The sequence below is a fragment of the Haplochromis burtoni genome, unplaced genomic scaffold, assembly GCF_018398535.1.
Source record: "Haplochromis burtoni strain Fernald_Lab_line unplaced genomic scaffold, NCSU_Asbu1 Contig_239, whole genome shotgun sequence".
Taxonomy (NCBI): domain Eukaryota; kingdom Metazoa; phylum Chordata; class Actinopteri; order Cichliformes; family Cichlidae; genus Haplochromis; species Haplochromis burtoni.
Window position 1 is genome coordinate 159,350 of NW_024582600.1, and position 22,500 is coordinate 181,849.

The following is a 22,500-nucleotide window of genomic DNA, read 5'->3' on the forward strand; positions in this document are numbered from 1 at the left end:
GGTTCTTGATTGTCGAATAAAATTAAACTCCTGCCAGACTGAGTGGTTGTACAGGAAGTTGTCAGTAGCTGGGACCTGTCAGTATAAGTTAGTTCGTGCGTGCGTGTGTGTGTGTGTGTGTGTGTGTGTGTGTGTGTGTGTGTGTGTGTGTGTTAAACACTTTGCTCCTGTCAACTGCTATCTCCAATAGAAGCTGCCATTCGATTTAATCAACCCGACATACCAGGTGGGACAGAGTTAATCAATCTAGCTCAAGCTGGAGGAAAAGAAGCTGTTCTGTGGCTAGATTCAGTTTGAATTCATCATGCTATGAAAACCTCTAAGGTTGATGGGGAAAAAATGACGGGGCATGAGAGGTGATATAAAACCATATGAAGAAATACTGGATTACATTGTGCAGAAATACTACAGACACTGAAAGTCCAGAGGATGTTCTAATAGGTTAACTTTGCACCTTTGCAAGTGTAAAAGAAAAGAAAATACTGCCTCCACATCAGCTGCTCACGTATTCTGAATCATGTTATGACTCATGGTCCTGTGTGATTCAATGGGTACAAAAACAGTAACAGTTCAGTTAACAGTAAGAGTTCAGCACTTGTTCACCATCAAAGGTAAAGGCAGCCAACACGAAGTTCACTGACACCATGAAGACCAAAGTCTTTATGCAATCCTGTAAAGGTTAAGAATCCATTAGGTGAAGAGGATAAATCCAAGTGTCACTACGGCCAAATTGCAGAATTTGTAAATCTAAGAGCATTGGTTCATGCAGACTAAAGGTTAATAACTTATATGCCATTGGTTTACAGCTGTAACTTTATCTGATTCAGTTCCTGCTCACATAAGAAAGACATGCATAACTTTCATCCTCAGCAAGAATTATATATTATATCAAAGCCTGAGTGACCCCAAAAAGCAGAAACGGAAGACTTTATAGACTGGCTGATGCAAGCTACTGTAGAACATACAACAGCTAAAAAGCCACATGTCTCACATCTTTTGTCCTTTTGCATCAATTTTTAGTGCATATTTTCTGTAACATCAAATGCATGTACTGTAAAAAGTTAACTATAGGAAACAATTTTAGACCAACTCTCACAGCAGCCTGTGTTTCTATGCAAATGTTTGCATTTACCTAAGGCTTATTCACTTTGTCTTGGTGTGAAAAACCTTGAGGAAAGACAAAAGTGTTCGACTGGATGAAATAAACATGAGGAGCACTTGTTTTATATATCATCTTGGATCTAATGTTTTAGCCATATCAAACTGATTAGAGCCTTGTATCAGAAAATTGGGTCAGTGGTATGATAGTTTAGCTGGCCTCTTAGTCTGCTCCAGTCTAAAGGCTGATTACAATTGGGAAAGACAGAAGGTGTGTGCATGTGTTTGTGTTTCAACCATCCAAAGATGTGGGAAATTAATCCAAAAGAGTAAATGAGCCATGTTACTGAAACTAAGGTATAGACTAAAATGTAAAACAGGACGTTTGATCTATGGGTTTGTATCTAATTACACATTTTGATATAGTTGTTACAGAAACATGCTAACCTACGCTACCTCATGCGTCCTGTCTTCCTTTTCCATACGTCTAAGGGGAGCTGATAAAGTTATGTCACCTTGAGTTTATTCTACTAAAATATGTTTGAATGCTAAAAATAATACACAGCAAAATCTTAAATTTTTCAAGCTTTGAGTTGCATTGTGGGTGCTGTAGACTAAATGTTTTGACAAGGATGAATGAGCAGATTGACATGCACATACTTGGCCAGCGTTATTGATTTTGATTTTGTGCTATACTACTTCACAAATACAGTCAGTCCTGTGAACTAGCTACTTTCATGTAACCCCCTCCATCCTACATGTGTAATATGCATTTCTCCTTGTATCAAACGTGCCCTAACAATTTGATGGTCTATTTATGCTGCAAAGTTTCCCATCTCTCCCTCTGGCATGTCAGTGTCACTGCTGTTGCATCACTTCCTGTTGTTTCCATTCCTCCACCATTTCCACCACTCCATCTCTAGGCTCCAGGGAGGAATCTTTACCCATTATTCCCCAACTTCTATATGTAACATATATGTGCGGAAGGATGAGCTCAGAAACTAGATGCCAAGTTCTAAATATATTCTGTTGTAATCAATCATTTCAAATGTGAGTTATCTGACTGAACAGTGATGTCTGAATGCAAAAAGAGAGCCCAGGAGGGGAGTGAAAAAATAAAATATGACAGTTTTTTTTTAATTAATAGCAATATGTGTAATTTGTATTGTTGTGTTTTGTATGTGCATGTGTTTATCTGCTCATCAGTATTTCCTTAATATGACAAGTAAGAGAAGTGCCCAGGTTTTAGCATAAGTTCATGTGGTCTGCACAACCTTTATGGGGAACACAAGTTAAAACAGCTTAACAAAACTGAAAACCCCCAGATAGAAATAATAGGTGTGTGTGAGTGAACTTTATTGCTGTCTATGTTAGTCAGAAAGTGAAGTACGCAGTAGGCACTATTAAAGAAATGGTGAAAAAATTGGCAATAAAAATGTTTGGCAAATTGTATTTTTTGTGCTGTAAATAAGGCAAGACAGTAATGCTAGGAGAACGTTTTACTTCACAAGTAAATATATTTAGTTTATACCTCAGTACTGGAGACAGCTGTATATTAGTACCCTCAAACGTTAAAACTGATACATTAAAACACAACCAAAGCCTAATGATCAGTTTAGCTTATGTCCAGATAAAAGTAAAATTCCGTTTCCTACATAACCAACTGATTGCTTACATATTTCTGTCAATATAACTTTACTGTATAGCTTTCTTGGTTGGTATTAGTCAGATGCAGTGTGTCTCTGCAGGCTGCATGTATAAAACCTATTCCTTCAGAAGATAAATTATATTAATATTAATCCAAAAGACTTAATGTAACTTGATCCAGACCACATTATGTGTTAAGCATAAATTCCTATTGTGAGCTAACCAGGTAAAAAGAGAGCCACCTTTTGACACTGAAAACTGGCTGTATGTTCACCATATCTCTTTAAGCCATTAAAGATACTCACTTGGCAGTACATGCCTTATAAAGTGAGTTAAGATCACAGTTCTTCTGGCCAAATTTTGGATTAAACCATTGCTAAAATATGCTGGGTTTCTGTAAAAACTGACAGTTTTTAGTATGAAGTTGTAGGTCATGCACTACGCTTGTGGATGAGAGATATATATATAAAAAAAGTACAGCAAGTGCAAGCACCAGGAGACTTTTACATCTTTTCTTTGTCTCTCGAAGGACCTCTCATGTCAGATGATTCACTGTTAACCAAGGAAAAGATGAAAAGACTTTCCCCCTCAGACAGCAAAACCTTTTCTGACTCCTTTCCTGGGTACTGTGTCACTGCAAGTTAAAAAAAAAAAAAAAGAACTGAAATGGAAAAAAAACAAGAGCTATCTATACACTGAAGACTAAATGAAATTATTGCATCATACAGGATGAATAAGTGATGATTTTTAAAAGTCTCCCATTTAGTCAATCTGCCAAAAATATTCTCAGTCTGCAGGGGATGGACACAGCAACATTAATGTCTGTTGTTATGCCGGCAGTCTAATGTAACCTAATGCAACATCACTGCAACTATGTGAAGCATATAATGGTTTTGGTAAAACTTACTGTATTGTTAAGATGCCCTTATTCATGTGTTTGGTAGCAGTTTAAATGTTATTTCAATCAACTACTGACCGGGGTCTCTTCTAAGAACCGTGTTGCTTACCAGCCTCCACGCTCTCACTTCTGCCTGTGCCATTTTGATTTTATGGCATTTTCTGTATCTGCTCTTCATTGTTTCTGTGGCACGAAGAAAGAATTTTCCACAAATGTTATATGTTTAAAAGTAACCTAGTCAGTTTTGAAGATTAACAAAGACTAACACTGAGCAGTGCTGATTTTCTAACACTGGAATATTTCTAACATTTTGAGTTATTTTCCAGTGTTAGAAAATCAGCGCTGCTCAGTGTTAGTCTTTCTGACTAGGTTACTTTTAAACATATAACACTGTCAAAAGTGTTAATTTAACACTCAACAGTGTTGTATTTAACACTCAGAGGTGTGGACCCATATAGACACTCTCCAGTGTTAATTTAACACTGGAGTTTTTGCTGTGTATGAAAAGATGAAAGGATTCCTTCCTAAGACGGAAACTTGTAAAACTTTTCTTTGTGACAGTTTTTAGACAAGTGTGACTGTGCCTCCATCTATGAGAGTCAGAAGCCTGTCGACTATAGTTTTATTTATGCGCTTTCATTTGACTTGCTTAATATTTGCTGGTTTAATCAATGTCCTGTTTGGCAGCATTGTGGTGGAACAGTAGATTTTTGTTATTTACCTGCTTGGAGGATTTTCCTTTTTTCTAGAGTTCTGCTTAACTGCATTTAATAAATGTGCGTTATTGTGAGCTCAATGACAGAATTGTACACAGAAATTACAACAGAGCTATACAGTACTTACTGATTGTCCAGGTTCACCGCTGTAAACACTTGTGGACTCAAGACTTTTTAAGTCTTGAGTAAAAAAATTTAAAAAGAGACACAGTAGGTCTAGTGTGTGTGAGGACTTATTGTCTTATTGCATTCTGCTAAATGTACAGTATGTCTTAGAATATAAAGGTTTCAGCCCTTTGTGACACCAAAGTGAAAAAACAGCTGATGTCACATTCTGACTGTAGACAAACAGTACCAAGTTTTAAGTGTATGTCTAATCTATTCAGCTGACTTTGTTTCTTTGTTCTCAAATCCCAGACTTTTCCAAGCTGCTAACATTTTTTGGTGGCACAGTGTCTCATTTCGCATATTAATACACTTCTCTGTGGTTTGCTCGCAGAAACAGCAGATTGGTGTAAACTAGATGCACAAACTGTTTGTCAGCCCATGTTTTAACTGTCACTTTGTGTGTCAAAGCTAGATCAACTTGTGCCTCACAGAAAGACTGGCTCAGAGATTGAACGCAGCTGTGCGAGTTGTTGCAGGTTCTGTTGTTTGCTCTGCAGGTGTGAGTCTAAAACCATAAAATATACATGTATGCTATTTTTTCTGTTTATACATAAGGAGATACAGTGCACATTAGATGAATACCACCCAAACTGTAATCTCCTTATTGCAAGTTATCTTGAAAACTCCACTGCTGTGTGAAATATAAGTATTTGGGACAATACACTATATGTTTTAAAACATATGGACACAGAGGGTAAGATAAATTGCTGATTCTCACATTCAGGATAGTGAGGAAGTGTTCAAATGTCTGCAGGTCTCTAAACCTGTTACACCCTCAAGATTATGTAAAAGAGGTGTTGCAGCTTCTATACACGGGATATAAAGGTGGATAAAATATCTTCACAATGAAGCTACAAATTTACAATCAAGCATTTATTTTTTCATTCACTGAATATTGTTCTAATTCAGATTTGTAACTCGATTTCGAAAATATATTCATCCCCATCTTAACAACCTGTTCACAATACTCAAATTTGCACTTTCAGGTGTGATTTTGACAGCAACTGTACACAAAACTTGTCTGCGGTCCTGCTGTACTGTTTCCACGCAGGATGTTGTTCTGCTCTAAGTGAAAAGCTGAACAGGATGATATAGAAGGACACATAGGGCAGATTTGTGTATGGAGGGACAGAGTGTTCCTCGGTTTCATTTCACTTCAGGCGACACTGGCCAACTTGTGATCACCGACGACAGGGGAGCCGAGAAATAAGTCATGATGTGGTGGGTTCCAGTGGCAGAAGCTTTCATCTTTTGGCCGCACTTTTCATGGCACCTCTCTCTTGCACACACACACACACACACACACACACAGAGAGAGAGAGAGAGCGAGAGAGAAACTCGCTATACATGCAAGTCCACTAGACACACACTTTGGGTGGAAAAAATAAGAAGAAGAAGAAGAAGAAGAAAAAAAACTAGGACATCAAAAGTCCCGAAGGCTTTGAGCTACGATTTTTTTGCATAATCAGGAAAGAAACTGAAAGAGGGAGAGAAGAAGATAGAGAGAATGCTGTAATTAAATTAGTGCATAAAGAAAACGAGGAGGAGAACATGGGAAAATACGGATGAGCTCTATCAGAACAGAACCAGGGTAGAAGCACCAGAGTGAGAACACTCCTGATTAAAGTCGATTATTGATAGGGCTTCTTAATTTCCCCGCTCTCTTCTGCGGAGTATTTAAAAACACGCGCACTGCCTACAGTTCAGCTGGTGTCAACAGGGAGGGGGGTCCCTTTGAGATAGAGGGGGAGGATAAGAAAAAGAGAGCGAGCAGGAGGGAGTGCATGCAGACTGAAGTTCTGCCTCCCTCTTCCTCTTCCTCCTCTGCTCTTCCATGAGGAGAGAATTACCCATCCAGTCTGGAACCGGTGTGGGGAAAAATGCTTTTTCTTCAGGCTATATTGAAGAGAAGGCTGCTGCAAAAAGGTAAAAAAAAAAATGAAATGTGTATTTATTTCATTAATCTTCATTGCTTGACTTTTTGTTCACTCTTCTGCGCATTCTGCAAACTTGAAGAACCCAGACCGCCCAGGGCTACTTTGTCGTCGCACGTCCGTTGCCATCGATCACATTTTGATTGCTCTGACTTGTAGGCTGCTTGATGCAAGTAGCACAATATTCCCCTACTGGGCACATATTTCTCACTTTATATGGGCGTTAGTGGTTCCTTTATCGGCTATCGTAGACAGGAAACATATAGAATTCAGTCATTATTAATATTTTTAAATCCGAGAGAGCGATCTTTTAGCCTTGTGGGTTACTGGTTAGACATCATATCTAAAAACAACCCTCCACCTCCCACAAACATGAGCAAATAAGTCACCCGACTTTAATTGTTGAGCATGCCGATAAATTTACAGTTTGGTATCTCGATCTTCGTGATAGTAAATGGTTCACTGTGTATTTTTTGTATTTGTATCGATCATAGAAAAATATAAACAAAATAAATTTAAAGTTAGTTATTTATTCATCGTGTCACTTCTCGCTAACAGATGGAGCTTTATGATAGCTATAGTCATCAGTTTTGAGATATGATGATATGATAATATACTTATTATAGCCTTTTTTATTTATTTATTTATTTTGCTCTCATCGATGTAATGCAGTATTTCTAAGATTCTGTAAGTCGGTGTTGAGTTTCAAGGCACTTTAACTTGATGGGTTTGAAGCTTGGATAATATTTCTTTGATCTTAATTTGTCACCTCATGCAGCGTGGCACTGAAAGTTCGTTTTAAAGTGGCCTCCTGGGATGTTTTCTCGTGCTGCTTTTTTCAGTTTTTGCACCGATGCAGCAATATTATTACGTCTTTCAGGGATTTCTATCGTTGGTTCAGTCGTCTGCATGCGACGCTCCTCCAGTCGTTTCTGTCTGTGTTGGTAGGAGAGGGATATGCAGTTTTTTTCCCCTTCTTTTTTCTCCCTCTACTGCTGATTTATTTATGAATTTGGAAATCTAATGCTTTGAAGTGAAGTCTGAAGACGCAGTGGAAAGGGAAGCAAATGGGGACAAAACGCCGCCTATTGGTCTGACAGGGCGCACTGCACCTCACCCTGGGGTTATTATGACAATAATAACAATCTGAATACCCAGCGGAAGTGAAAGACGAAGTTGCTTTACTGCACCGAAGTTTTAAATATAAATCATCATATTCCCTATTTTTCGATCTAAACTAAAACAGAGTTTAGCCTGTGACACTTGTAGCAAACAAATCTGATATTTTACTGCAGCGGTTTCCTCAGTCTAAACTGCCTTCCACACTCACAATATATACAGTTTAAAGAGTACAGTAAATGAAATACTCCAGATTTAACAGATTAGGATTGCATATATTAATATTTTGAAGTTAGATACACTATGACTAAATGAGATAGATGCTCTCCAACAGTTTGGAAAAAATCTGTAATAAAGATCAGTGACGCATGTAAAATTTAATTCTGTCTGCTAAACCTTACATAAGATATTGTGCCCCATGCAAGATTTAAACTGGACAACTGCTGAAAGTTTAAATTGGATGTTACTTTAACTGGAATTTCTAGAGTAACATAATGGGCCAATAATCAGTATTTATATATAGGGTATCATAAAATCTTAATTGTTCAGTTGCCTCATTAGTTGGTAAACAACTCCTCCTGTTTTAGAGTCTCCCCCATTAAAGATTTGATTCAGCTACATTCTAATGAAACAGCATTTCATTACAAGCACTGCCAAAGGCTTTTTCGTTGTTTAAAAACTGACATAATATTCTTTTTTTCACAATAGTACAGCAAGAATATGAGCAAAGTATCACTGCATGTTTTTGTTCCTAATTGGCTATAATTTGTTTGTTTGTTTGTTTGTTTTTATGTATTTACTTATTTTTTTTAATCGAACCATAAAAGAAAACATTAAAATTATCTTGTTGAAAAAGTATGCTTTGTAACATATGCTCTAAGGACTCAAGCATCTGCTTTTAAATAAAACATCAATAAGTATAATACAACAGTTTAAACACAAAATATAATGTTTATATTTTTTTCCCTGTTTGTAGCTCAGAGATCTGAATTAAAATCAGATTATTATTATTATTATTATTATAGATGTGTTTGGCACAACAGAGCATTCAGAGCTGTCCTGTCTGGCAGGATTAAAAAAAAATCAGATTATCGTCTTCTGTGTGTTGTTGTGGGTTAGCAAGATGTATCTCTGCCAAAACAAGGAACCTATTTCTCTTGCACTTTCTATATTGCTCCAAGTTAAAACTGTTCCTTTGTTCACTCTCAAAAAACCAAGACCCTCTAGTTGTTGATGCAAAATCTGGTGTTTGTCCACAATGTAGCTCAGCGTTGTAGTGCTGCAGGGGCTACAGGTTGTCTGTTATTTTTTTTCTTCTTTCCTCCAGAATGTCTCACTGCTGACTTGTAATTCCAGTAGTCAAGTCAAGTCATCTTTATTCATATAGCACATTTAAAAGACATCAAGTGTCGGCCAAAGTGCTGAACAGAGGGATAATATAATAAAAGAATTCAAATAGAAAGAAAACATTTTAAAAAAGAATTGTAAGACATGTAAGAGTATATAGCATATAATGTACATGCAAATATGTTGGCACATACATATACAAAACTGTACACATTCACACACAAGCACACATGTGTGAACATAACGTATATACACAACATCGTCCAATAAGATAAGAGACCAAATAGACAGAATAAAAAAGATATCAAAGATATCGGTACCTTCAGATTTGCCTGTGAAGTCACATCACACCCATTACACAATGATCTTCGGGGACTAACTAACTAAGGACAACTGTAGCTTTGAAAATTGATTATCATTTCTTCAGATAGCTCATGGTTATTTTGCTGATAAGTTGCCTGTTGGCTGGGAACTTCTAGCGTGCCTGACATTTCTCCAAGTTTGAACAGTATATCTGCAAGTTCCAAAGGGAAATATATCACACTTATAAAGACCTTCTGCTCTTTATATATGAGAGAAATGGAAAACAGTGTTTAAAGAACTCTTAAATTTTTAAATAATGAAAGAAAAAATGTTCAAGAATATATCCACTTCATTTTTTGAATCTATAAAAGTGCCATATTCTCCAATAATTCTCTACTATTCTCAAGTAGTCTGTTTTGCAAATAAAGAATAATCATTTTTTATATCCTTAGTCAAAACAATTACAGGAATTATATATATTTTTTTTGTAATATGTAGAAAGAACAGAAATAAAATGAGTATATTAGGCCATTTCTTGTTTTTGCCTTTTTGTCCCTTTAGTGTCATCACAGTGGATCATCTGTTTCAACCTTTTTGATTTATGATCTGGAAATTTAAATGAGGTTTTATATAGTCTTTTTCTTATATTTGCCCAGCCTGACTTAAGCCTCCATTTATCAGGCCTGTGCAAAAGCCCGGTCATGTAAAATTGGGTGATGTGAACTGTTTTAGTTAAAGGTTTTATTGGTTTTATTTGTTTTTTCACAGGAAAAAACAGTTTTTATTATTTTAATGTCATTTTGCTGTGACAGTCTGTTTCAATAAAAAGAAAGGTAACTACAGATAATACAAAGTTAAACTTCATCATATAGTGAAATATATTGAGATATACTGAGAGGAGTAGCCTCTTCCAGGATGATTTAGCATCACCTGATCTCAACTCAAACGATCAGGTTTTGGAGATTTTTAATCTATTTCAAGCTTGAAATAGACCAAATGACCAAATCCTTTCAAGAACACTGTTGAACATGTCCTGGTGGTTTGTGGTGGCTGACACTGTTTTTTTTTTACCTTTTAATACAATCGAATACACATGATATCAGATTATATGACTTATTATTATATATTTAATAAAATTTTATTATAAATATATATAATATATATATATTATATATATATTAATATATATATATATATATAATATATAATAGCGTGCAATGATGTATTTTTTTTAGTTTTTCATCCCTCAGTGATAAACGTTTTTTCATTGCTCTGATATAATATGAGTAATACAATATGTTGTGCCAAGTCCAAGAATGCATTAAGGCAATGAAATGACAATAGAAATATGATGATTAGACATAGTTAGGATGTGAACTTTAATTACAGTTACAAGAATTGTCTGATTGATGACCGTACGGAGTTGCTGGCTTGCTGAATCTAAATGAAAGTTGATGAAAGTTGATAGATGAGTCATGTGTCTCCAAATTATGCTGCACGTTTTGCATCCTTTTAAAAATCCTTGTGACGGCTCTGAATGTTCTCTGTCACTTCCATCATATTGTTCAGTGACTGGTCTGGGAAGTATCTTCTCACCATTTGCATCTCTTTTAAAATAATTGCACCCCTGTGCTCTAACATATTACCTCATTCTGTCTCTGACTGCTAATGCTATCATCATTTATTTTGTCAGCAGTTATGCTTCTATATATTTCATCCTGCTGACTCCTACGTGTTGATATTTACCATGTAGACTTACCGCAGTCAAAAAAATTTTAGGGTAAAGGTTGGGATTTAGTTTGATTACCACTTAAACAGTCAACAAAAATGATTATGGATAAAGTTTAGTATACCAACCTGATTTGAGAAACGCATAGAAACACAGATGCTGGTTTTTCCTTTTTCAAAGAATACAGAAGTTCAAATTCTCAAGGCTGTATATTATATTTACATGATTAAATTATAACTTCCCAAAAGATGTTCCAAACCTTGAAAGCCTAAATCTGTTTCTCGATCTCTCACCTTGTATTCTAATTCTTTCCACATCTAATTTCTCATTAGCATGTTTTCTCTCCTTTCTCCTGCCTCGCCCCTCCTTCCTGTCTATCCCCTTTCCTTTCCCCCCCTCTCCCTCCGTTGCGCCTCTCAGCAATGCAGATGTGCTTTCTTTGATTTTGTCACCGGAGATTAATTAGCACTTTATTAGGAGTCCTATTTATACCTCCAGCAGGGAGAGAAAAGCATGAGAGAGCGAGAGATGAGGAGAAGAAGAGAGAAGGAGAAATGGGAGTGAAGCAACAGAGGCAGAGATGAGTCGGGAAAAGACGAATTTGGTGAGATAGCAGAAAAGATGGAAATGGAGAAAGAAGCTGGCAGTAAGTGAAACAGAGAAGGAGCGAAGAGGAAAGATGAGAAAACGTGCAGCAAAAAATGGAGACGGTGAGAAAAAGGCAAGTGCAGAAATGGAAACAATCGAAGACGCCACAAAAAGAGACTGTGTAACAATAAAAAGAGAAATGAGACATAAAACACCCCAGAAAGGTACAAGGAAGACACAATAAAAGACAGCAAGAACGAGTCCTTCGAACTAAATAGGTCATTAGTCACACATAGGGCTCAGGATGTAAACCCCACCTCCGCTGTCTCACTGAAATGAGTCACTTCTTACAGTAGAAAAATGTTGCCACAAATATAATCCAGACAGTATGGCATCCTACAAAACGAGTTGTGTGGCCACAACCTGTGGTTGGTAGATTTATGTGGGTATTAGAACAAGCAATCAATTTTCTGTTGAGTCTAGGACAGAGGAAAAAGGGTATAAGGTGAGAAAAGAGAGTGAGATTAAGGAATGATTGTGGAAGAACGTGGGAGACACAGAAGGGAATGAAATGGAAATGAGACGGGAAAGTGACAAGTGATAATTCATCATGTAAGTAAAGCATCCAAAGAGCAAAGTTAGAAAGGGACAGACATAGATGTGGGAGACAGGGAGATGGGTGGAAAAAAAGGTTATGATGTCGAGGAAGAAGGGCGTTGGTGCAATGAGAAAAGATTAAAAGAGTGGTACAGAGACCGTGGAGAGATGCAGAACAAGGTGATAAGTAGAGAGTGAAAGGGAGCAATGAGTGATGTTTAGTGCAAAATGATATTCCACTATAGCAAGCACAGAAAAAAATATATAAAAGATGTATTTGTGAGACTGCAAAAAGAGCACATTCTTGTCACAATTAGGCTTCTCTGACCCTCAAACTTATCTCTGCAGCAAATGCTTATAAACTAAAAGACATTAAGTAAAACTGATAAACAAGTGAAACTTTTAATAGGCTTTTGTTATAAATAAAATTTAGGAACATGTGTCCAATGTATACTATCCAAGCAGCAGATAACCTCTGATTTTCATATTACTTTTTTACTTGTTTTTCCAAAACGAGCTGAAAGTCTTTCACATATGCAGACTTGACGACGGTGTCATACAGGCTTAGGGTTACATCATACCACATCACATGTCATTAGGACAGACAGAGAAATTGTTAAAATTGTCTTGTTATTCTAAAAATTGAATATGCTCAGTAATGTCATACTCAGAAACTGTTAAAGTCTGTTGAAAAGCAGCTGAAATGACAGAACCCTCCACTGAGCACTCACCTGCTGTTCAGCGCACTCACAGTGGCACCATGCTGGCCGTGGGAGCTGGAGATCCCATCCAGGTGTAACTGGAAGATTGAATCTAAGATAAATAGTCAGTGACATCCATCCACATCCATGCATTTTTTTTTCATATGATTTGATTTTTATTTATTTGAATAAAAATTTCAGGTCAAGTATATACACTGAATGTGGTTTAATGCAATCTCAGGCACATGCCTGATCAGCGCCGTGAAGATGGATATCTAGCTGTTTTTTTCTAAACTCCTTAAAATTTTATATTAAAAACTAAACTACTCACATTGACCACTGCAGGTCAAAACCTGTGATCTCCTTATTTTTCTCTTTTGTATTCCATTAAAGGTGGTGGATATTTACAGAAAGGAAAACAAACATGGTCTGATTACTAAAGTCAATCTTTTAAACCCCAGCATAAGTTAGAATATGTGCGAAAGACACTGACTGTGGACATCTTAATTTCACTCTGGTTACAATTAGGACTGAAATAAACTGTTAGATTAGCCTGTTTTCATTTTAGCCACGCACACGATACACGTCTAACGGTTACTGAACTCTCACTCTTTTTCCCCGCACCAAAATATGTTTTATTGATGATTAGTAGAGTTGACTAAGGGATCCTATGGCTTCCCCACTTCAAAATGCCACCCATCTGTCAGGAACAAGCTGTGTAAGGACTGTCAGTTCCCAAATCTTGGCAGACTTGATGAGAAGTAGTTTCAGGTTGCACTTCAGGGACAAACAAACAAAGCTGTATCTATTTCTGATGTATACATAATTCCACAATTTTGTTGTACGTGTACAATGACAACACAGGGTTATTCTATTCTATTCTATTTTTTAATATCAGTAGTTTTGCCTGTTTTGTGCATGATACCAGGACACAAGTGCTAAGAAAAATAAAAGTAAAGTATGATACATGGCAAACATTAAGGTAATAAAACTGAGGCCAGAAAAGAGAGATGGGAGAAACAAAAAAGGAAATAAAGGCGATAAATAAAGAACAGAAAAACAGAAATAACGGTCCAAGACAATAGAATAGAGGGTAAAATAGAAGAGAATGGGTGACGCCAAAAAAGGGTCTAAATACCCAAGGGAGGGGAGGTGGGTGTGTGTGTGTGTGGAAGGGGGGGGGGGGTGTATGTCTGGAGAACATGAGCAACAGAAATGAAAGGTACCAATGGCAGGTTGTGTTGCATGTTAGGGTGAAGAATGAAGCACTGACAAGTGCCAGTGTTGTTTGGTGGTATAAGGCAGATAAGGGCCTGGGCTGACGTTTTCAAGAAGCACTTTCAGAAACCTTTTCAAAACCGTTGTTTGGCCTTTCTCAGCTCCCTGAGTTGGCTGCCAGTGACAACAATAACACCACAGAATAATAAAAAAAAATGTACAGCCTACAAACAAAGCAAAAACGAGGAAGAGACAGCAAGAGGGAGACAAAGAGAAACAAAGACAGAGGTTTCACACTTTTGATACTATGGCCTCATTATTTCAAGGCGTGGTTGCAAGAGACCATGGGCAGAAATATTTCAAAAGAACGTAGAAAAAGAGAGAATGAATGACAGGGGCATTTTTATTACTGTTCATGAGTAAGACAGTTGATGTTTTGAACATATTTAGAGATGTCGCTCATGCTAACATCAACGGTTAACACCAAGTTTACCTTGGAGACCTTGGAGGATGAAAAAAAAACTTCATAGGTAGATTTGTAGAGTAAGCTCATATCAATATATACATTTTATGTAATTAGTGTTGCCTTTATATATATTAGATTACATATTATGGTTTTTTTTTCATCTGTCATTTTTTTGCAATAAGACAGTGATTTTCATAGAAGTTGAATGGGAACATGTTTTGGTTGTTTAAACAAATAAAAAAAGCTTTCATCTGCTATTTGGGCTCGCCCTTGTAGAGTCCTTTACGTAATACAGGACTAGATGACTATTATATGACTAATGTGACTATTTCTTCCATGCAAGTCAACAAGCAACATTTCTATTTTTTTCCATAGTCACTATATATGTTTTCCAATGATGCATTCCTGTCATTTTTCCACAATGATTGGAAGGCATAAAACACAAATGCTGAAAGATCTTGGGAGTTGAGTATCTGGGCAGTAGAAAAGAATGTGGTTGACTGCTAATGATCTTGGTTTCCACTGACCTTTGCTATATTCACGAGATTTTACACTGAACAAATTGTGTAATGGAGTTAAGATTTTCATCATGAATGTTTCATTCATTAAGATTGCATGTGTTATGTAAGTGTTCCTCGAGTTATTTTGAGCAGTTTAGAATTGTAATATATGAATACTATACAAATATAATACTGAGATAATAAATATGCCATCTAGCATTAGTGGAAAAATAGACTTAAAGAAACTTCTGATTAATTTAAAACACAACTTTCTTCAAGTTATTATTGCTCTCTACACAAAATATCCACGTAGAAAAAACATTTCTACTTCTGGGTTTAACCTAAATTGGAAACATGAGCACTGCAAAGGGAGAGAGAGGAAAAGGGGCACAATAAAAAAGGATGAGCAGAGGGAGGAATGAAGAGTGAATTATGAGAGGACTGACAGGTAGGGAAGCTGGCACGCTAGAAAGCTGTGATTCCATAGAGGAAGAGCAGAAAACAGATTTGGGGTTAATTTGCATTTCAGACTCGCCTGACTCCTAGGCTGCGATGCCAGAAATCTGCTGATTTGCACTCTCCTCCTCTCTTCTATCTCTCTGTCTCATTTTTATCTCTATCTCAATTTTCACTATTTTCTTGATTTACTGTCACTTACTGTCACTTATGTCACAAGCTGTAATAGCTGATTCTTTTGATTAATTTGAGCCTGTGAGTGTAATGAAATTTGTTGAAAATCCAGTTGCCTAATTTAAAGTGATTACCACTTAGTGCGCTATTCAGTACCTGAAGGAAAAATATCTTTATTAATGGACTGCTAAAGTGAACTCACTGTACTGAATCACTATTGTCCCCTTCAGCTCGTTTATAGTTCAGACTATGATACGACTTGTTTTCCCACCTCTCTCTCACTGCTGGAGGACAACAATGCATATGTGTGGTGAATGCAGATGCAGTTTTAAGGGTTTCCCATTCTTCATTCAAATAGTCCAATTAGGGGATAGCATATATATTTAGAAATATATTCGAGCTGCAGCTATTGATTATTTTAGTCATTGAGCAATCTATCAATTACTCAATTATTATTAATTGAGTAATCGGATTAAAGAAAATACTTTTGTCTTGTTAATGAGCAATGATAAATATTCACCAGAGGAAAAAAAAAACATAGGTCTTTCAAAATGAACTGCTCATTGGTTTCTTAATTTAAAACTGCAGTGTTTTTAAGTTTAACCCTTTAACCCCTGGAATTATTTTGTTGTTTTAGCTGTAGAAATGTCAAAAAATAAGCTTCGAGTATGCACTTTTGCCACTTTTTTCAGGACTACTACTTCTTTCAACATCTGGTATACTATACTTTCTGTATACTATGAGTGTGTAATTTGGGATTATTAACAGAAAAATACAACAAACAAAATTTAAATTTGACAGGTTTTTAATAAATAAGGCATTCAAAATCTACATTAAAAAAAGCTTTAGAATTACAATTTTAAGTTTGAACTATAAAACACTTAACAACAATGAGTTAAGTGACAAACTCTGTCCCTATAATTTGCTTTGGGGGTCTCTTTTTCTGAGTAAGACCAGGCGTTTTCGGCCCCTAATGGTACACCAGAAAGCAGTTCCTTTCAAGTTGTAGGCAGAGGCCTACATTGCACTACTGGCACTTTCAAGGAGTGCTTCTCTCGCAGACAGTGTACTGCTTCCTCCCATGCTTGCTCTCTGCCTATTTCTCACATCTCCTGGAAAATGTCCTTGACTTATGGACTCAGGCCTAGCACAAAATGAACACAACCAATTCTTTATGAATATAAAACTACTGGTTACTGGAATGTCCAGAAGACACTGGGCATTTGTATTTGTGCAAAAAGCGTTTTAGGACGTTGTTTAATAAATTTAAGAAGATTTCACCTGATTATTGTTCAGCAATGAGTGGAGATTGAACATTGGAAGTTCTTTTTGGTCTGAATCTTGGAGGTTGAGGGACAGCATCAACCGGGTCTGCCTCTGGCTGTTTCATAGAAAATCCGTAAAACTAATCCCTCTGATTGTATGTACGTCCCATATTGAAATTACATTTTTAAAGAAAACAATTTCTTAAACACAAAAAATATATAAATAATATCTAGTACAGTCAAAGGTCAAAGTCAAATAAAATAAGATATATACGCAATCTAAACTAAAGCATAAAAAATGATCTTTTTGTCTTCTTGGAAAGCTTTCTTACATTAATAGGAGGTAAGTATTGTACTGTATTGTATTCTTTATTTATTTTTTAGATTGATCTGAACTGCTGTTTTGTTTTGTGCTTAGTTCTCAGTCTGTTTGCTTGTAATTATGTACTATTTGTGAAAATGGAAAAACGAATTATATATGAAAAAAATTCCCCACTCGCCCCTGTGGGTGGTCAATTCTTCAAGCTTGGGTCCTCTACCAGAGGCCTGGGAGCTTGAGGGTCCTACGCAGTATCTTAGCTGTTCCTAGGACTGCGCTCTTCTGGACAGAGATCTCTGCTGTTGTTCCCGGGATCTGCTGGAGCCACTCGCCTAGCTTAGGAGTCACTGCACCTAGTGCTCTGATTCACCTACACCCTCCACATCTTCTCGAGCTCTTCTCTGAGCCCTTGGTCTTTCTCCAGCTTCTCGTGTTCCTTCTTCCTGATGTTGCTGTCATTTGGAACCGCTACATCGATCACTATGGCCGTCTTCTTCTGTTTGTCTACCACCACTATCTCTGGTTGGTTAGCCACCACCATTTTGTCCGTCTGTATCTGGAAGTCCCACAGGACCTTAGCTCGGTCATTCTCCACCACCCTTGGGGGCATCTCCCATTTTGACCCTGGGACTTCCAGGTTATACTCGGCACAGATGTTCCTGTACACTATGACGGCCACTTGGTTAGGGCGTTCCATGTATGCCTTGCCTGCTAGCATCTTGCACCCTGCTGTTATGTGCTGGATTGTCTCTGGAGCATCTTTACACAGCCTGCACCTGGGGTCTTGCCTGGTGTGATAGACCCCAGCCTCAATGGATCTTGTGCTTAGTGCTTGTTCCTGTGCTGCCATGATTAGTGCTTCCGTGCTGTCTTTCAGTCCAGCTTTGTCCAGCCACTGGTAGGATTTCTGGATATCAGCCACCTCCTCTATCTGCCGGTGGTACATACCGTGCAGGGGCCTGTCCTTCCATGATGGTTCCTCGCCTTCCTCCACTTTCTTGGGTTTCTGCTGCCTGAGCACGCTGTCAGTTGGGGCCATCTTTGTGATGTATTCTGGATGTTCGCTTGTCTCATCCTGGACTGTGGTGCTGACACTCACCAGTCCCCGGCCCCCTTCCTTCCGCTTAGCGTACAGCCTCAGGGTGCTGGACTTGGGGTGAAACCCTCCATGCATGGTAAGGAGCTTTCTTGTCTTTATGTCAGTGGCTTCTATCTCCTCCTTTGGCCAGCCTATTACCCCAGCTTGTAACTGTCCTCTATGTCTGAAATGTTGCCTTCTGGTAGTTTGATCCCCTACGTTCTGACTACCTTCCCTCTCTTTGTTATCATCCGACTCCGCCACATCCCCATTGAGTTCCTGATGAAGGCTCTCAGGGTCCTGTTGATCTTATATAGTTCTAGGCATTCCAGGATCCAGGTGTGGGGCATTGAGTCATAGGCCTTCTTGTAATCAATCCAGGCAGTGCACAGGTTGGTCAGTCTGGTCCTGCAGTCTCGGCTGACTGCTTGGTCTGCCAGTAGCTGGTGTTTTGCGCCTCTGGTATTCTTGCCCATCCCTTTCTGTTCCCGCTCATGTGTTGACCCATGTGCCTGTTCATCTTAACCGCTATGATACCTGACAGGAGCTTCCACGTGGTGCTGAGGCAGGTTATTGGTCGGTAGTTGGAGGGGACCGGTCCCTTCTGGGGGTCCTTGAGGATCAGGACTGTCCGGCCTTCGGTTAGCCATTCCGGGTGTCTCTCGTCAACTAGCAGCTGGTTCATTTGTGCTGCCAGGCGCTCGTGGAGTGCAGTCAGCTTCTTCAGCCAGTAGGCGTGAACCATGTCAGGGCCTGGTGCTGTCCAACTCTTCATACTGGAGACCCTTTCTTGAATATCTGCCAATGTGATGGTTACTGGACCCTGTTCGGGGAGGTCGCTGTGGTCTGCCCTCAGACTAGCCACTGAGCATTGCCGTTATGAGTTGCATCCTTCTCCCGTATACTCTTCCAGTATTGTGTTGCTAAAAACAGATGTTATGATGGTGCAGTCATTAATTAATATTAATAATAATGCAGTGTCAAACTTAACAACCCTCAGGTTAGTTTAATGGTCCATGTACATTTTTACTGGCTTGTGAGAAAAGCTTTAATTTTTATATTTTTAAATATGAATGTACCTTAATTCATAAAATAGCTTATATCATCTCACTTTTAATCTGAAAGCCTTCAGTAAGCAGTATAATTTAAACTAGGTTAACACGTTATCTGCATATTTTAATACAACTTCTGGAGGCTTACTGCTGATTTTTTGCTGTGTAAAAGAAACAGCAGTGGATGGAGGAGCTAAAAAGTTAGCTTTTCTTCCCATCTGTTTAACTCTGCCAGCATCATCACCACTGTTGCCATTGTGTTATCAATACTTTTGTTTAAAACTGGTAGCTACATGGGCTTATTTTTTTTTTTTTAATTTTTATTCATAGGCCGCTTGGAAATACGTTTGTGTTGCAGGTCTGTTTTTACTCGCAAATCCAGGTGAGACGTGCATTATACATGGAAGCAAAGAATTTGTGTAGAGAATTTTTAAAATCTAATCAAACTAATTTCTCGATAAATTTCGTGATGCATGCTCACTCATCCAGGTAAGTAAATCCCAAAAGGTTGATTCTGTTTATCTGGATGCAGCGTTTTCAGTGGGAGAAACATTTTTGTCACTCATCTAAGTGACTTCTTCGGTCTCAGCTGACTGCAGGTTTCCAGCTGGTGAACCAGTTGCTAATGGATGAGACACACCCAAAATGGCTAACTGAAGGCCGGACAGTCCAGATCACCAAGGATCCCCAGAAGGGAATGGTCCCGTCAAACTACTGACCAATAACCTGCCTGTCAGGAATCATAGCAGCTAAGATGAACAGGTACATTGTTCAATACATAAGTGGGGACGCAGAAAGGAATGGGCAGAAACACTGGACATCAACTACTGGTAGATAGAACAGTTGCTTGAGACTGTAAGACCAGACTGACCAACCTGTACACCACCTGGACTGACTACAAGAAAGCCTACAACTCAATGCAACACACATGGATCATGGAATGCCTAGAACTGTACAAGATCAACAGGACCCTAAGAGCCTTGACCAGGAAGTCAATGGGAATGTGGTGAACCACCTTTAAGCCAGTTGCAAAAGTCCTCATCAATTGGGGGATTTACCAAGGAGATGCTCTGTCCCCACTGCTGTTCTACATAGACCTGAATCCCCTCAGTCAGATCATTAACTGGCTATGGCTACTGACTATGAAATGGAGCAATCATCAGCCAACTACTATACATGGATGACATCAAGCTGTATGCCAGGAGTGAATGAGACATTGATTCACTGATTCACACCACTAGGATCTACAACAGTGACGTTAGAATGTCATTCAAACTAGTAAAGTATAGTCGGATGGTAACGAAGAGAGGGAAGGTAGTCAGGATTGAGGGTATTGGACTACTAGAAGGCAACGTTGCAGACTTCGATGACAGCTACGTGGGAATCCTATAGGCAATGGAAAACCATGAAGACCCACTAGAAAGGTTGCAACCACCAGCAGAATGGAAAAGACAAGATCTAGGCACCATGAGACTGTATGCTAAGCGGAAGGAGGGAGGCTGAGTACTAGTGACTGTCAGAACCACTATCCAGAAGAACATAGATCCATGAGTCCATCATGAAGATAAGCATAACTGATCACGTGTTTAATGAATACCTTAGGCAGCAGACACCTGAGAAAGAAGAAGAGCAAGAAGAGGAACCATCATTGATGTATAGATCCCTGGGCGACATGTCTGATAGAAGAAGTGGCTAATCAAGAAATCCTACCAATAGCTGGACAAAGTTGGATTGAAAGAGAGCTTTCTCTACGCCTGTATTAATCTTCTGTGTTCCTATTTTCCTCATTTTCCATCTCTAGTGTTGCTCTTAGACAGATTTTTAGTCTCCATCTGTCCTCATTTGTGTCCTGCAGCGTAGGGAGCTATTAGAGTGATAGAATTGAGATGCACAGCAGGGGGAGATATAGACTCAGAGAGAAAGAAAACTGGAATTAAAGAGAGTGAGAGGTACAGGGCTTCAAATGAGAGCAAATGTTAAGCAGACAGATACATTTGATGCTCATAGCAAACACAAAAACAACATTATCTTGAAACTACATTAAAAAGAGAAAATAACAAAACTTACAATGCATCCTGAAGGTTATTCTTTGAGCTTGCACTACACCACTAAAAACTATTCCTTTACCAAGAACCATGGTAAAAAACCTTAGATATCGAAATTAAGATTCCCAAAGTACATTTCAGCAGAACAAATCAAATTGCTGAGCTTTAAATTGTGTTATGAAATAAAAAAAAACCAAAAAAAAAAAAACCCAACGTAACATTAAGCAACATGCTCTCCAGCATAAATGGAATTACTTTCACGTGTAGTCTAACTTTTGGTCAAATTAGAAGTTGAGGTGGGTGTATGTTCAATTACCTGCCCTTGTTTTTGTGGCAACATATATTTGTTCTTCATAGCAACAAGCAACAAGCTGCTAGGACAACAAATACCTTAATAGAATAAACAGGCTTTCAACCAGGAACTTTTCACATTTGACCATCTCTATTACACAAGCAAACGGGCATGCTGGCAAAAGTAGTTAACCTTAGTTATTTGAGTCTACCATTTCCGTAAACTCAAATTATTAACTAGCATGTGGTACTCCTGTCCAAGAATGCAGGTGAGATAGCTGACAATTGTATATATGTTTATGTTTCCATGCTCTGTCTTCCTTTAGATCCAGATATAAATGTGTTTTCTTAACCAAATACTATTACTGTATGTGTGAATGAGTGGATATGAAGTGACCATTCCATGTACAAAAGTACATGCATGTACAGGCACACACATGGGTGTGAGATTGCATGTTACTTGTGTCTGTCAGTTTGCATGTTTCCTGCACTGAGCCACAGGAGGCCATCATTTGACACTTCAAAGTACTTATGCATAATCCTGTGTGGATTCATTTGCACTTGAAACCCACAGATTGAGAGTGAGAGAGAGAAGGAGGGAAAAGCAGACCAGGAGAGGAGAGCGAGTGCAACGCAAGCTGAGGAAAAACTCTGACCATGTGCAACATAAAATGTGCTCTCAAGAGTATGTGGATTGTGTGTGTCTGGAGGAGCAAGATTACATGAGTCATATTCTTGACAATTTTGCCTCCTTCCATCTCCACCTCTCTCTCTCTTTACTATAGTGTGTA

General features: G+C 38.2%; 1 protein-coding gene across 4 annotated transcripts in view; it reads left to right on the forward strand.

The window, feature by feature from the left end:
• grip2b (glutamate receptor interacting protein 2b) overlaps positions 1 to 22,500 on the forward strand; it is a 170,359-nt gene that overhangs the window by 68,327 nt on the left and 79,532 nt on the right. The window contains exon 1 of one of the 4 annotated variants that reach the window (XM_042227030.1): positions 4,078 to 6,453. The exons of the other annotated variants lie outside the window; for them this stretch is intronic. Coding sequence (XP_042082964.1) covers positions 6,408 to 6,453 — 46 coding nt within the window. The 5' untranslated portion in view covers positions 4,078 to 6,407. Of the gene's footprint in view, positions 1 to 4,077; positions 6,454 to 22,500 lie in introns of those variants that run through there. 4 annotated transcript variants of the gene reach the window in all.